The 15421-nt window shown below is 40.5% G+C and overlaps 4 protein-coding genes across 7 annotated transcripts; 2 read left to right on the forward strand and 2 right to left on the reverse strand.

Annotated features, from left to right (window-relative positions):
- Positions 1 to 74: 74 nt before the first annotated feature.
- On the forward strand, positions 75 to 6984 carry LOC108598444 (protein SCAI). 4 transcript variants are annotated; one of them, XM_033293468.1, is made up of 10 exons: positions 75 to 685; positions 3424 to 3564; positions 3628 to 3810; positions 3866 to 4096; positions 4146 to 4280; positions 4871 to 5014; positions 5076 to 5392; positions 5449 to 5703; positions 5766 to 5969; positions 6032 to 6984. In XM_033293468.1, exons 2-10 carry the CDS (start codon positions 3467 to 3469, stop codon positions 6274 to 6276), a joined length of 1812 nt encoding a protein of 603 aa, XP_033149359.1. In that variant the 5' UTR covers positions 75 to 685; positions 3424 to 3466; the 3' UTR covers positions 6277 to 6984. The 4 variants fall into 4 exon arrangements, with proteins under 4 accessions (XP_033149359.1, XP_033149361.1, XP_033149360.1 ...); XM_033293470.1 differs by having other exon boundaries at positions 4886 to 5014; XM_033293469.1 differs by having other exon boundaries at positions 4158 to 4280.
- A 1081-nt stretch (positions 6985 to 8065) lies between these two features.
- LOC108598040 (transmembrane protease serine 9) lies at positions 8066 to 10516 on the reverse strand. The gene is made up of 4 exons (XM_017984654.2): positions 10233 to 10516; positions 9605 to 10183; positions 9216 to 9431; positions 8066 to 9162 (listed from the first exon to the last, which is right to left on the reverse strand). Exons 1-4 carry the CDS (start codon positions 10478 to 10480, stop codon positions 8472 to 8474), a joined length of 1734 nt encoding a protein of 577 aa, XP_017840143.1. The 5' UTR covers positions 10481 to 10516; the 3' UTR covers positions 8066 to 8471.
- Positions 10517 to 10540: 24 nt separating this feature from the next.
- LOC108600701 (aldose 1-epimerase) lies at positions 10541 to 11858 on the reverse strand. Its single transcript, XM_017988422.2, has one exon. It carries the CDS (start codon positions 11751 to 11753, stop codon positions 10662 to 10664), a length of 1092 nt encoding a protein of 363 aa, XP_017843911.2. The 5' UTR covers positions 11754 to 11858; the 3' UTR covers positions 10541 to 10661.
- A 299-nt stretch (positions 11859 to 12157) lies between these two features.
- On the forward strand, positions 12158 to 13702 carry LOC108598883 (transmembrane emp24 domain-containing protein B). Its single transcript, XM_017985643.2, has 4 exons — positions 12158 to 12346; positions 12434 to 12511; positions 12572 to 13003; positions 13066 to 13702. The coding sequence occupies exons 1-4, from the start codon at positions 12200 to 12202 to the stop codon at positions 13120 to 13122; spliced, it is 714 nt and encodes a 237-aa protein (XP_017841132.1). The 5' UTR covers positions 12158 to 12199; the 3' UTR covers positions 13123 to 13702.
- The last annotated feature ends 1719 nt before the right edge of the window (positions 13703 to 15421 follow it).

Below are 15421 nucleotides of genomic sequence, written 5' to 3' on the forward strand. Positions count from 1 at the left end.
TCTGGCGGCAATTGGCAAGTACTAGCAGCTGTCATGTTGAGCAAAAAATCAATACCAACCCCCAACCCCAAACCCCTCGTTAAAAATGTAAATGCGAAAAAATTCAATACTGTGCAGCCATACGCGACGGTAGCGCGACCCCAGCATTCATACATTTCGTGCCCAGCAAATCCCCAGAAGAAATAAAAACGCTGCCGTTATACGCCAACTGCCAAGTGCTTAGCCAACATCTCGCTGACTAGCACACAAATCACAAATCACAAGCCAACACCGCCAAAAGCCAAAGCAGCACCAAAGCTAAACCCCCAAACGTAAAAATTGTATGTGTGTGTGTGCGTGCGTGTGTGTGTTCGTTCGAGTGGACAACATTTACTATACGCGAAATTCGCAGCGACTTGCAGAACCGGCAAAAGTTAAATACAATTGACTATAGTAGAGTGCTCAGCATTGGACGCGCTGCCCGCGTTGGGCATTTACTTGGTGACAAGCAGCAGCAACCACAAAGACGGCGACGTCGAAGCTAAGCAGCGGCGCTACCACCGCTCCATACGCGTTCTACACTTATCGGCGTCGGCCACGGTGACAGCAACAAACGGCAACGGCAACGACTGCGAGCGTGTGCGCGGGGGCGGCTGCTGCTCGGGCTGTTGGTGGCAGCGCCAGCGGTAGGTGCAACAATGATAAGGTAAGCTGGCCGCACTGCATCATATTATGCATGCGTAGTTAGAGTTAATTTTAAAGAGTTGCTGCTGTGCTGGAGTTTACTCTACTACTTGACTGCAGGCAATATAATTTAATCAATTCGATAAATACAAATTGGCAATTACCAAAAATAAAACTGCCTCAAGTGACAGACTCAAACAAATATGCAAGGCAAGCAAATAATGAGCAAATGCACGGAAATGTCCTGCGCTGGTCACAAGTTCTTCCGGCAACATATACACAAAGTTTTCTGCAGTTTGTCTAGAAAGTATTTTTTAATATGATTGGCAAGTTGAAATTCAAATTCATAAGCGTATGAGTGGGAAAACATCATTATCAGCGTCAAAATGCCATTAAATGTGTAAATGTGTGCCTTTGAAGGATTACACACACACACACATATACAGAGGGAGCTACATGCTTGTTTACTTTGCAGAAAACAAAAAATAAAAAAATAAAATAAAATATAAAAAAAAAAATGTGCAGCTTGTCAAATAGCAAAGAGCGCAGAGTAGCAGCGAGTAATATTTGTTGGAGTGCTGGCGGGCATCGAAAACACACATGCATGCACGTATATGTATGTATGTACATATGTGTGTGTGCGTGTGTGGCAGTCAGTCAAAAAGCTTTGCTGTTGCTGTTGCTGCTTCGCCAGCGTCTGGTGATGAGCACTAAAGTGCGTTGCATGCTTTTTTATTTTGCGCGCTTTGTTAGACTGGGATTGGGATTTTCCAGCAGTTGTCGTCATCGTGCACAAGTAACAACAACAATACACACTCACACACACACGCACGCATACAGACGCATATGTAGTACATGCTGGCAACAACAACTAGTTAAAACAGCAAGTGAAAAAGAAAAACTTTGCCACGTTGACAACTGGCTGACTGCCAGGCGACAAAAATGTCCTTGACAATATGCAAAGCACACGCTTTTCAAGTTTAGCATATTGATAGCAGTTTAATCACAAGTATTCAATTTGATAGAATTGAATTAATTGAATTGAATTTAAGCCATAGCTAGTAAAAATGTATTTGAAATTCTTCTTTTAAATACTAAAATTATCTGCCTGTTGAACAGCCTTAAACTTTAATATATAAGTACCAAAGATTTTGATTTATTTTGTCGCATGCTCTTGCGCTCAGGCACTGAGCACTTGTTTCTCTGTGTGTGTGTGTGAGTGTGTGTGGGTTTTTGTAGTAAAAGTTGTCGAAAGGGCAGGAGGCGTGTGTTAATGAGCGAGAGAGCACAGTGGCAACGACTTTGCTTAGTATTTGTATTTTTCCATTTCCGGTTTCCACATGTTGACATGCTGATGATGTTGGTTAGGCCCTCAGCAGCTCAGCTCAGTGCAGTTAGTAAGGCCTGTCTGCCTGTCTATATCTATGTGTGTGTGTGTGTGTTGTCAGTTTATCAGCTTTGTTTGGGCTGTCTGCACACTTGTCTCGGGCTCTTGTGTTTGCTACTCGTCCATGCTGCGTATGCGTAATTTTCATATTATGTAATTTTAACGTGTTAAATGGACACTTAATTTGATTAAGGCGCCATAAATATGTACGCCAGCCACTCACCCCGGCAATTCAATGTGACGCATGTCAAGCGCAGTTTACTCAAAACCCATAGTTTAGCTGATGCTCCATCAGTTTAGTGTTCTTTGTTTTATACAGTTGTGTGTCTCTGGCTGCTGGTGCTTCTGCTCCTGCTCCTGGCTCTGCTGATGATGAGCTCATATTGAAAGTTTTTTGTTTTCTTTTTTTTTTTTTATTTGCTCGTTGTGCTGGCGACCTAGTTTTGCCAAAGCCAAATCAATGTGGTCGCCGTGGCGCCATTTGCACTACCGACCCTTTTGTGCCAAGCGCTCGCTATCCTATCCCTGTCTCTGCTACTCTTTTATGATAATTTCTTCTTCATCTCGCCTGGCACTTCGTTTCATTTTTATTTTGATTTTTTCTGTCTTTTTGCAAACAATTTCACTTGGTCGCCTGGTCGGGCGTTATTAATTGAGCTTTTGATGCATAGCTAGAGCAGAAGCTTCAGCAGCAGCAGCAGCATCAATAGTAGCAACCATTGTCTCATTGTCCGTCTGACTGTGTCCATCTGTGCACTTAAAAGGCTACGTAATTGTTTTTGCCAAATTGAATTTTTAATTGAATTCGAATTCAAACGTTGAACAGTTGCGCTTTAAAAGTTTACGAGCATAGATTTTTTTTTTTCATCGGTCCATTCGAAATCAAATACTACAATCGCATATTTACTCATATTCCTATTGCAAATAGTACCATATACGTTACATATATATATATACATATTTATTGGTGCGCACTCTGTTTGATTTATGTGGCATAAAAATTAAAAATTAAATATTGCATCGAGGCGCAAAAATAAAATCGCGCACATTAGGCATACGCAGCATTGGCATTTTACTTATTCTATGCAACATCATCATCATCATCATCATTATCATTATCTACGTCAACAATAGCTCAACGAGCGACTGAATGAATCTCAAGTGGGCAAACTCTCACGCCCACTGGCTGTGTATAGTGTGCCTAGGTTTATATATGTATATACAAATTGCATGATGATTCAGTTTGTTTATTTATGGCATAGCTTATGAATGAGTCTAGTGCTAGGGCCACTGCCCATTTGGTATGCCAAGTGTGCGCTTCGATCTGCCATATGACTTATTTGAAGATTTCATTGCACTTTCATTTCAAACAGAACCGACTCGCAGACATAACACATTGGGGCGGCAGAGAACGGTATGGTGAAAATGGAATCCACTGAAGAACAGGATAGAAAGCTCGTTTTGGAGTTTTGCCATTTGCTAGAGAAGTCCAAGCAACTGTTCAATGGGCTCAGGTGCGTTTATAAATTATATTACTATACATTTGTGTAATTAATTTATGTTTGTTAATTCTATAGAGATCTGCCGCAGTATGGCCATCGTCAGTGGCAAGCATACTTTGGACGCACCTTTGATGTCTACACCAAGCTGTGGAAATTTCAGCAACAACATCGCATGGTGCTGGACTCCAAATACGGACTGAAGCGCTGGCAAATTGGCGAGATAGCGAGCAAAATTGGACAGCTTTACTATCACTACTAGTAAGTAGATAATACTGACAGCCAAGTCAAGTTGCAGCTATTTTTACCCTTATAGCTTACGCACGAGTGAAACGAACTATCTGAACGAGGCGTATCAGTTCTATGCGGCGATACGTGGACGCGCGTATTATTCACGTGCCGCCAAGGAGGATCGACCGGATCTGATGGTTAAGAAGCTGCGCTATTATGCGCGCTTCATTGTCGTGTGTCTGCTGCTGAAGAAAATGAAGTTGGTGCGTGAGCTGGTCACTGAGCTGGAGAAGCAAATACAGGAGTACACAAACACGTAAACTATTTTAACTTAACTGCAAATGTCTTATGCCAATTCAACTTAGTTACCATTCCAGCTACGAGCCCGAGGATCACATGGAATGGTCGCTGGTGCTGGAGGAGATCAAGGGCTTCATTAAGGCCGAGGCAGCGGTCGCCGTACTGCACGCGGACTCCAATCCCATCATATTATCACACAGGTGAGTCGTTCGCACACACACGTACACTTTGCCCGTGCTTTCGTCGGCGGAGTAGGAGTATGGAGAACTTCTGGGGTTTTAGCAAACGTGTAATTTTATATGTTTTGCGTAGGTATACGAGTTTTGCTTCAGTTCTCTTGCTCTCAATTTTTTTTTATTTATTGTGCTTATCACAGAAGACTTGAAAAAAAAAAACAAACAAACACTCACCGTTGCCATTCGTCACGCACTTTTCCATTATGCTCCCAAGCTCACCAACACAATCACCTCACACACACACACACACACAAACATACATGTAAATACAACAGTTAATGAGATTTAAATTTTTAATAAGTGCAGCATACTTTTTGGCTTATACAAAAAGTTTGCTCCGCTCTATGCTGGCAAGTTTCCTCAACTGTTAGACACAACGTTATCATTTCATATTTTATACCCTATACACACACACATACACACACACACTACTATACCCCCGCCCCCGTCAAAAGTCACCTCATTAGTGCGCCGCATTCTCAATTCTTCTGTGAAAGCACGGGCTCTCGGCATTCGCTTTTTGAACCGGCACAACTACAATAACTGATGAGTAGTGGTTCTGGTTCTAGGTTATCACCGCTAACAACGCCGCCCTGCGAGCGTTCACCACACATGACGCTCAGCCTGCAGGAGATTTTAATTGTGGGCTCGGCCTGTGAGCAGGCCAAATTCTCCGAGCTCACAATGGACATGTTTAGGTGAGTCTCACACACATCAATTTAACAAAAGAAAACCTAATCCAAGTGTTTGTTTATTTAGAATGCTGCAAACGCTGGAGCGTGAACCAACGGAAGCGGCAACAAATCCGCTAAGCATGTCGCATGGTCTGCACGGACACGATGCCAGTCCGGCGGCCAGTCGCATACCACCATATGGAGTTCCGGGCTCCAAGGGCTACTTGGAGAACGGACGTCATTATCGAGACAATCCTCATAAATATTTACTATACAAGCCTTCGATTAGTCAGCTGCTGGTGTTTCTGGCCAGCGGCTTTAAGGAACTGCCACTAGGTGGCGCATTGCTGCTCTACATGTCCGCGGATGGCTGCTTCTCCACCACCAAACATCCGGAGGACTGTAAGTTGCCAAGCATATATAATTCTTGGTCAGAATCTTCATCAAATACTTTGCAGATGGCTATGAACTTGGCGGCCTGGGAACAAGTGTCAAGCGGGACAACGTGGATGGCGGTGGTTTGACTTGTCGCGGTAAATCTTACAAGGAGAATCACTGCCTTTATCCTGGCGATCTGTATCCGTTTACGCGCAGGCCCATGTTCGTTATTATCGATTCGGATAATTCGTTTGTCTTTCAACACATACCCCGCTACTTTGGTCAGCCGCTGGTCGTACTCATGTCCCCGCAGGATGTGCCGCCAGCTTTTCAAGGTCAGTGTCTCTGAACCATAAACTGAGTATATATATTGATGTTGTGATTTTATGCTCAATAGCTGATGTGCAGCATCATGGCTCGCTATTTACATTGTTCCTGCATTCCCCACTCACGGCGCTCTGCTACATCTGCAATGTGGGCGATGTGCCCATACATCACTGGGAGCGCTGTCAGACCTATGTGGATCGCTTTATAACCGAAGCATCGCGTCTAGTGACGCGCTGTCGCATCGATGAGATCGAACAGGGCATAGGTTTTATAGGTAAACTTACCTTGAAACGTGGCCCAATAGCTTATTAACCTCTTCTTTTATTTGGCCTGCAGACTCCTCGTATGTTCAGTTCTTTGGCGATGACTTTTTGCGCACACTTATCTTACGCTTCGTCTTCTGTGATGTTGTGCTGCGTCTGCATCGTGGATTTCGCGGACGACATATGCGGCCGCGCTGCGAGCCACAGCTGCCGGCAAATGAGCTTCTGGAGCATCCTTCGTTGTCTCACATCATTTTCCAGCTGGCCTCGGCGCTCGATGTGCGCGGCCATTTCTCCGAGGGGCCCGAGTGCGACTGATGACTTTTGGCCGTAGGTTTAGTTCTAGTCGTAGTTATCTGTATGCGACAGCAGCTCTTTCAGCTTTTCTCCAACTGGCAGTTTTCCCTCATGCATTTGCTGTACAATACTTTTCCTCAAAGCTGTGCTTGGAACTGGAACTGGAGCGACAACTAAGGCTAACGACATATGTATTGTATGTCCAGCTCTTTAGCTGCTGTTGGCGTATACAATTTTTTGATACCATACGTACATGACATACATACCCGAAAGCGACAAGAAGATACACGAAAAGTTAATATTAATTTGAGAATATACATAATTATAAATACATATACATAAATTATATGCATATATTACAATAATCAAGTAGTTAGTTTTCTTATATAGTGCGTCGCGCAATGGAATGGTCCAATGTTAGTTGCTTAGCATATACATATGTATGTAATAAACACACACTTACACACATATACACAGACAGCCATACACATAGAACACAAGAATGTGGAGAAATAAAATAAGCCTAACAAACGATAACTGCCAAAAAGTAAGAAATCAAATTTAGTTGAATGCCGCATAAAAATATTAATAATAAACTTTTGTATGAAAATTAGAGCAGTCACTGAAAACAAAAAAATCTTTTCGTACGCAGCCATAAATGTTTAGCTTTTATACAACAATTGCATAAAATATGAAAATAAAAATAGCATACTTTAATCTATAAACACGACACGCTATATAAGAAATGCGTCGTGCACTCAATGCGACGCTCATAACAAATTAATATTAAAATTAATAACAATAAAAAACATAACATTTTAATGTACTTATGTAATATTTGCATATTGTATGTATGTATGTATTATTATGATTACAAGATGACTGAAAGTTACTGTTTCAAAAAAAAAAAAAACAAATTAAGAACAAAAAAAAAAAACGTAAAAATATGAATAAAAAATAAAGCAAAGCAAAAATTTAGCAGAAAATAATAATAACTTATATTTAAAGCTAGTTAAGTGAATATATAAATATATACAAAAATATATTTTGCGTATGTTGAATAAATTAAATTTAAAAGAGAACCCTGCAAAAACATTTTATACGAACCAAACAAAGTAATCCATACAAAATTTATACTTGAGCATCAAATAAAATAATAAATTTATATATATATACTACGCTCATATTTCGGTATTCAAATCACTTGACAAATCTCGAAACACCCATCATCATATCGCAGCAATACAAATAAAAATATATACAAATGTGAGCTATCTATGCAACAATATGATTTATATATATACACATATATGTACATTTTGTTTGGCGCGAACATGAATATCGGAAAAGGCACAATAATAATGCATTACATATACATACATCATACATAAATGGTTGAAAATCACACGAATTCTATGGATATTATAGGCAAATGATAAACGCAATATTGAAAGTTACAAAGAATTCAAAAGATATATATAAATCATGTATTTCAATACGAGCATTAAAAACTAGTTGAAAGTATAGTAACAAATACCAAATATTTGATCGTTTCTTTATGACACAACTCAAAATATTTATAAATAAATTAACTTCAATTACTTTAATGTTATAATTTTTGCTTAATAATACTAAAATATTTTGTGCATTTTTAAATTTAAATTTATAAAACAACAAATTTAAGCTAGCTACCAACAAATTTTCAAAAACAAAATCTTAAATGCAATCGCATTAACAATTTAAAAGCAAAACAAAATGTTCATTTGCTTACAAAATTTATTAAAGGTAACTCCTAACAGATTTGTGAACCAAACAAAATATTGTATAAAATTTTTAACAAACTTGTTTACAGTTTTTGTACATATTTAAACAATACAAAATGCTTGAGGAACCAAGAATATGTGTAAGGCAAGCGTATTATCATTTCGTTTAGATTTTTTACATTAACAAATTGCATTTATGAAACAACAAAATAAATCAATTAACGATTAATCAGCAACATTAGCCCACAAGGAGACTACATTTAAACAACACTATCATAAGCAACATTGTTTAACACCGTCAAGCCACAATGATAACGAGAAAATTTAGCAAAGCCACAACAAAATATTATGAAAGTATGGAAACGTGAGTACCATGGAGTTTGTATGAGTAATGAAAAATAAAGCACACGTTTGAAATGAAATCTTAGCATTTACTTCATAGCTTAAGCATAATTAATTTAATAATCCGTCAGGATCTCTGCTCTTATAATTCTCACTACTTGTCTGCTTTTCGTTATTTTCATTGCCTTGCGTTGCTTCAGAGTAATTTTGAATTTGCGGCTTAACCTGATCCATTGTCAAGTTTCCTGTAAACTTGTATATCCAACTGAGAAAATCAGAGACACGCGTGCATATGTCCGGCGGTCTTTCTTCGTTCTCCATATAATAACCGTGTGAGACGATGCCTACGAGCGTTAATGGATACGTGTCCAGCACTAGAGGACCGCCGGAGTCCCCATTAAAGCGTGTATACTTGCCAGTAACAATGCATAAAAAGGTTTCCACTATTTCCTTGCTTTTTCCAGGCAGAAATGATTTCCATTCCTGTTGGCACTTTTCATTTGAGAGTATCTTGACAGGATAGAATCCCAGCTTTCTATTTGGCCGCTGCCTTTTTAGCAGACCCCAGCCTGAGATGATTGCATTACGTCCCGCTAAGCTATCCGTCTTTACGCTAGGCAACTGGACTGACTGCATAATTAAATTAAGGTTCAGGTTTGCTGGCAAATTTAGTAGCGCTATGTCATTCTCGCCATATCTTGGATCGTATTCCTCGTGTACGATAATGTCGCGACTATGAAGTGTGACATCAATATGGCCAAAATTTTTGTCGCTGATGCCCATGGCCACAAGTATATACTCCCTGTAAAGAAGTTCTTGTTAGTAAAGTTCAGTTTTAGACTTTCAACTACTTACAGTGTTAGGTCCGATGCCTCGAAACAATGTGCTGCAGTCAGTATCCAACGACTTGATATCAGAGCACCGCTGCACATCGTTGAAATATCTTCGAATTCAGTGTAAAAGGTCTGGATGACTGCCTGGTACGATACGTTGACCTCGAGCATTTGGCTTGGAGCTATGCTAAGCAAAGCCAAAACTAGTGTGCACAACTTCTTCATTGCTCCAGCTCTACTAGAAGCCACTTACAATGAGAACTTACTTTATATAGATTTACTGGAGGCATGCTCAGCATGTAAATTGCTTTTTTTTATAGCTTAAAGCTGTGCACTTAGTTTGTTTAATAAAATGTTAATTTCAAATTTAAAGGCATGAGTCAAAACTTATAGTTAGTGTTTTATTAAAACAATTTCCCCGTGTGCCGCAGAATCCAATCAATGTGTGAGGAGACGCGTGTAAATATGTCCGGTACTCGCAGTTGGCATTTGGCATCAAAGCCGTGTGAGATTATCCCGACAAGCGTAAGTGAACCATCGTTCAAGACCAAGGGGCCACCGGAATCGCCACGACAGGGCAGTCCCTTGTGCGGATCAATGCATATGAATGAGTCCAGCATAAGCTTGCGCGCCTTGCCCAGCTTAGCATTCCAAAGCTGCTCACATTGCTTGTTGGAAATAATTTTAACAGTGATATATTGCAATACATCGACTTGGTGTTGCTTTGCGGTTACTCCCCAACCAGAGGCAATGGCCAAGCGACCTTCAAATGTTTGCTTATCGTTTTTCTTGGGCAGCTTGGCTGGCTGGGCATACACATTGAACTTTAGTTCTTGCGGTAATCGCACTAGACCTATATCATTAGCCACTGTACGGAGGTCGTAATGCTCATGAGGTATGACATGACTGCTGTTGATCTGCATTCTGATAATGCCTGCTTCATGCTTTTTGGCTTTGTTAAATACGCCCAGGAGCACAATTGATTTGAGTCTGTAAAATAATTTATTAGATTAACCGTCAGACATATCAAACAACTTACAGCTTGGAGTTTGGTTCCTGCAGACAGTGCGCCGCTGTTAATATCCAACGCTTGGATATAATAGTTCCGCCACATATAGTTGCCTCCTTGGGTGCACTACTAAAGTAAGAATGCAGGGCTACCTGATAAGGCAATTGCTTAGCCTTTGCCGCTGTGCCATTGATAATGCGCAGAAATCCATAATCCTGGCCGAGCGTTCGTTGGCAAATCAGCAGCAGCGACAATATAATAATCCTCAGCTGTTTCATTTGTTAGTTGAATTGCTAAGCTAGTTTTGCGCAAGGCTTATTTAAAGACTTTTGTTAATTAGGTTAGTCAAGACATGCACTTGGCTTATCACAAGTGTGCTGCGTGTTTTTTTTAATTTATTTGTAAAGTAGCAGGTTATTTGTATACATGGCATTCGCTTTGGTTTAGTATAGGTAATAGTTACTGCTGTCTGCCGAATTTGTAGATTACTTCATGGTGATACTTATCATTTGGCCGCACAATGGTTGAGGGGAAGTTCTCATGATTCACAGAATCGGGAAACTTTTGCGTTTCAAGACAGAAGGCACCGTGTTTGGCGTAAGCAGCGCCTGCTTTGCCTGACACGGCTTTCTCACCGCGCTCAACATCTGGTAAAAAGTTTGAGGTGTAGAGTTGTACTCCAGGCTGATTGCTGGCAATCTCCAGCCAGCGTCCGCTTGGCGCATGTGAGACTCTTGCAATTGTAGTTACGCGCTCTGGCGGCGTAAATTGCACGCAAAAGTTATCATCATAGCCCAGTGCGGGCTGCAGTTGCTTTAGACGATCTCCCAACTTGCTAGGCAAGCGTAGATCAAAGTTTGTGCCTTCCACTGGCAATATTTTTCCAGTTGGTATAGAGTTATCATCAGTCTCAGTAATGCCATATGCATTAAGCTGTATGGTATGTTCATAAAGTCCAGTTTTGCCAGAGTCGTGTCCAGCAAGATTGAAGTAGGAATGATTGGTGAGATTGATGGGCGTTGGCTTAGTCGTTAACGCCTCCATGCGCACATGCAGGCAGTTGTCTTCGGTAAGTGTAAACCGCACAGTTGCAGTTACTTCGCCAGGATAGCCCTCGTGACCATCAGGATTAATGTGCGACAGGCTAACGCCATCTTGATGCACTTCCAGCACTTGCCAGTGTGCCTTATTGAAGCCCACAAAGCCACCATGCAGCTGCAACTGGCCACGATTTCGAGAAACCTTAATGGTTTTGCCGTCGAGCATAAAACTGCCATTTGCCACGCGATTGCAGACGCGTCCAACTGTGGCACCCATGTAAGGATTTAGCTCGCTGTCATATCCAGCCAGATCATCAAAGCCAAGGGTAACATCTTCCAGCTTTCCGTGAGCATCTGGCACCTTAATGCTAGTGATTGTAGCGCCAAGCGTTATTATCTGCACCGACATTTGCTCATCGTTGCTTAGCGTGAAGCGACGTATTTTCTCAGTTTGTTTGGTGAAGGGATTCAGTGCCTCTTCTGCAAAAACATCTTCTTTAACGTACACCATATTGGCTTCCGAATCGCTCTGAGCTGTTTGACGCTTGTACGTTTACGTTTTATTGCCTTTATCATTAAATTTATGCACTCGAGCTTTTGCAAGCAGCAAAAACCGCAAAGTAAATAAACAATGCCTCTCTTATCAGCTGTTGGTTAACGCAAGGTTAAATGTACTCAACGATAAGATGCTCTACAAAACGTCTCACTTACATACATATATTACCTAAGTTATATTTAGCTGTATGTGCTATTTAACATTAGGTGGTTAATAGTATACATCATTGTGTTCTACATTAGCACAAGAATAGTAATTTAAAATTTCTCACAATAGAAATATGAATGTAGTCGACTTGCCACCACTTTTCGATGTCAATCTCTAGAAATTTTGCTCGATAACTGAACGAAACGACAACCCTACGCTGACTTGTTGCACGGGAAAGTTGTTTATAAACCGAAATGGGCTTGACGTGGCAGCGGTTGCAATTGAATCTATTTTTGCCAATTGCGCTGATTTGTTGTGGTCTCCTTTTAAAGACATGCAGCGCACAGGAGGCACAGAAGCCATGGTACGAAAACTTACCAGCTGTAGCCATGGACTATAAGGTAAGTTGAGAGTTTGCCCACAACAACAACAACAATAAATGTAAACGTGTGTATTTAATGAAAAATTTATGTTATTTTACAATAAAGGTGCACATAGACGCTGGCAAGGAGGACTGCTATCATCAATATGTTCAGGCAGGAGCTACCTTCTACGTGTCGTTCAGCGTAAGTATGGGCAATGTTTGACTCCCACGCAGTGTCTATACGAGTTTTACGTTTCGATAGGTTGTGCGCGGAGGCGACGGCATGGCAGGGTTCGCAGTGCGCAATCCAGCGGGTGAAATAGTCAAGCCCTATCAATGGCAAGCAACATCGGATTATACGGATCAGGTGTCTCCAGGCGGTTACTATTCTGTATGCATTGACAATCAGTTCTCGCGCTTTGCGGGCAAGCTGGTCAATATATACATAACTGTAGTCAAATACGACGCCTGGGATAAATACGCTAAAGAGATTGAAGAGTTGCAGCTGAATATGCAAAACTTTACCACCGCCATTGGCACAGTGGAGCGCAACATAAACGACATGTTGGGCTATCAGGCGCACAGTAGACACCGCGAATCGCGCGATTATGCGCTGCTGCTGGACAACAATTCCTATATACAAACATTCTCAATTAGCCAAATTGTGGTCATTTTGATCACGTGCTCAGTACAGGTTTGTAATATGTTTATCTTTGGCCAGAGAATATTGCTTATTAAATGGTTCTTTATTTACAGGTATTCTTCGTACGTAAGCTGTTTGAGGTGAAGTCCGGTTCGAAGAGTCGTATTTAAATTCAAATGAGAGACTTTATAGTAGACGGCCTTGCGGCATTTCTGCACAACTTTTCTACGCATTTTTTTCCATTTTTTATACGTACGTTCCCCCAGCACTAAAGCATACCAAGACATTCATCCTTCCACTTTCTTATTAATTTGATTTCATTATTGGCTACAGAACAAGTGCAAACTTAACTGACTTCTACTACTTATAATTGTCAAGCGAGTATGTAAATCTTATGTGATAAGTGCAAATGTGTGAGTTTTTATTAAAAAAAAGTAATTCTAAATGTAAATATGTTGCATGCATCTTTTGAAACATTGACTTATCTTATAAAAGCTCTTGCTGGTTCTTGCGTCTGGGCTAAGTCAACATATCTTGTGAGCTTTTGCCTTACAAAAGAACTAATTGGATAAGCAGAAAAAAGAGTTAATGTTGTTTGTCTATTGTTTTTAATAAATAATGCTTAAATATGTGTGAATTTCGTCAAACAACAAACTATTCCAGTTATACTCGTTTAGGCCACGAATTTGTCAATTTGGCTTAAAGTATGCGAAGATTATTCACAGCTTATATTATACGATAATTAACTAAAAATAAAAACAATATATAACTTTTGCCCTAATAATAATAGAGTTTTTAAATGGTATAAGCGTATCCGAAGTTATATCCGTTATCAGGCGATGAGTAGCCAGGCGCATCTAGGGCCGTGAAAATTCCTTCTGCATAATTCTGCTTGGGAACACCCTCACTGCAATGTAAATAGGGCTTCGAATACATATTGTAATATTTTTTTATACAGGAGCTTACCCGAAATTAGAGCCACTAAATTTAGGCGTATTGCTGTAGTAACCATTAAAAGGCTTTGCATGGCCCAAGGAGGCAAATGCCAGGACAAGCATAGCACAAATTCCAAGCCACTGCATTTCGTTTCGATTTTTATTTAATTATTTAATGCCGTAGCTAGCACCGTTACGCGTTTTTGAGTTATGAAGCGTTAGCTATCTAGGCTACAGCTATTTATAGTGGATAAATGTTGAGAACAAGTTCTTTAATAGACGTAAGCAGACAACGATGTTAATTTAAAACTAGTTTACTCATTGATAATGTGTTTAATGCTTATTAATGGGTAAATGCTAATTGTATTGATTAAAACTTTATAGGCAAATATTTACATATAGGAGAGTGTATGATTAAAAAGAAAGGTAAAATAAGATCTGGACTAAAAATAGATAAGCTATAAAAACTTCGGTGATCGATGTTACTTCGACATTTTAAACAGGTAAATCATTTAAGATATCATTGTTGCCTTTTTTGTTTGTTATTGAAAGACGGAATGTAACCTTGCTAAACTAAATGTGTTTTAAAAATCATATGCATTACTCTTTTAATTAATTAAATTAAATATTAGGTTTGAAATCTGATAGAATCTTATATTCATATCCGGGGGTTTTTTTTCGGTAGCATTAATAATATTGTGCAAAATTCGAATTAAATTAACTTGAGCTGGAACAAATAGCAAATGCATTATCTTAATGTTCTAATCTAGCCACACAGCTCGCTTATCTGGAGCACATAAAACACACACAGACGACTTGTTAATTATATCCTTTGAGGCAATGCGTCATTGTGGACACTTGCTGAAATTAAAATGTTATTATGTGTGCGCTTATCTAAGGCGAGCGGAGCCTTAAAGTACGCAGCGCTGCATGGTAAATGATGCCGCAAATGATGCGAGTTGGCCTCAAACTAAGCGTCTAATGGCTGCACACAGATAAGCACACGTATGCGTGTGACTGTATCTGTGTGTGTGTGCATGTAAGTTTGTGTTAGTGCTGGCTCTTTAACTGTTTTAAACGCCATTGTTAAAATATTGCTCATACGCACTTCCGCCCAAAATGGGGTCTTCGCTTGCACTAATGATGCCGCCGCCAGAGTCACAGTGCTGCCCAAGAACCTAGAGCTCTTGCAGCCAGCAGGCATAAGCATCGTGTTAGTTCACAGTTGGCCCGCTACCGCCCCTTGTGTCAGCGCCAGCAGCAGCAGCAGCCCGATTGCAGCAGATAAAAAGGACGAACTCTTGAGCGCGCCTGCGCATCAGTTAGCGCACTGCTGGGGTGGACATGCTGTTTGGGCATCCTTGCTATTGCCCCCTTACTATCTACTCGATTACAGCTCCAATGTGAATGTGAATGAGAATGTGGGAGGAGTGCCCAGTGGCAGTCAAGCGCTGCTGCCCGTCGCCATCTTGAGAGCGTGCGCCCGGGATGAACTCGATTGGAGTGTATGCATGAGTGTGTGTGTGTGTGTGCG

This window comes from Drosophila busckii, chromosome 3L (genome assembly GCF_011750605.1).
Source record: "Drosophila busckii strain San Diego stock center, stock number 13000-0081.31 chromosome 3L, ASM1175060v1, whole genome shotgun sequence".
Taxonomy (NCBI): Eukaryota; Metazoa; Arthropoda; class Insecta; order Diptera; family Drosophilidae; genus Drosophila; species Drosophila busckii.

Bases quoted from the DNA above. Each gene is read 5' to 3' on its own strand.
- LOC108598444 (XM_033293468.1), top strand. From the start codon at position 3,467: ATGGTGAAAATGGAATCCACTGAAGAACAGGATAGAAAGCTCGTTTTG. The intron at 4,281-4,870 runs GTGAGTCGTTCG...ACTGATGAGTAG, and splicing joins CCCATCATATTATCACACAG to TGGTTCTGGTTCTAGGTTAT. The intron at 5,393-5,448 runs GTAAGTTGCCAA...AATACTTTGCAG, and splicing joins CACCAAACATCCGGAGGACT to ATGGCTATGAACTTGGCGGC.
- LOC108598040 (XM_017984654.2), bottom strand. From the start codon at position 10,480: ATGAAACAGCTGAGGATTATTATATTGTCGCTGCTGCTGATTTGCCAA. The intron at 10,184-10,232 runs GTAAGTTGTTTG...ATTATTTTACAG, and splicing joins CAGGAACCAAACTCCAAGCT to ACTCAAATCAATTGTGCTCC. The intron at 9,163-9,215 runs GTAAGTAGTTGA...ACTTCTTTACAG, and splicing joins GAGGCATCGGACCTAACACT to GGAGTATATACTTGTGGCCA.
- LOC108600701 (XM_017988422.2), bottom strand. From the start codon at position 11,753: ATGGTGTACGTTAAAGAAGATGTTTTTGCAGAAGAGGCACTGAATCCC.
- LOC108598883 (XM_017985643.2), top strand. From the start codon at position 12,200: ATGGGCTTGACGTGGCAGCGGTTGCAATTGAATCTATTTTTGCCAATT. The intron at 12,347-12,433 runs GTAAGTTGAGAG...TTTACAATAAAG, and splicing joins CTGTAGCCATGGACTATAAG to GTGCACATAGACGCTGGCAA. The intron at 13,004-13,065 runs GTTTGTAATATG...CTTTATTTACAG, and splicing joins TGATCACGTGCTCAGTACAG to GTATTCTTCGTACGTAAGCT.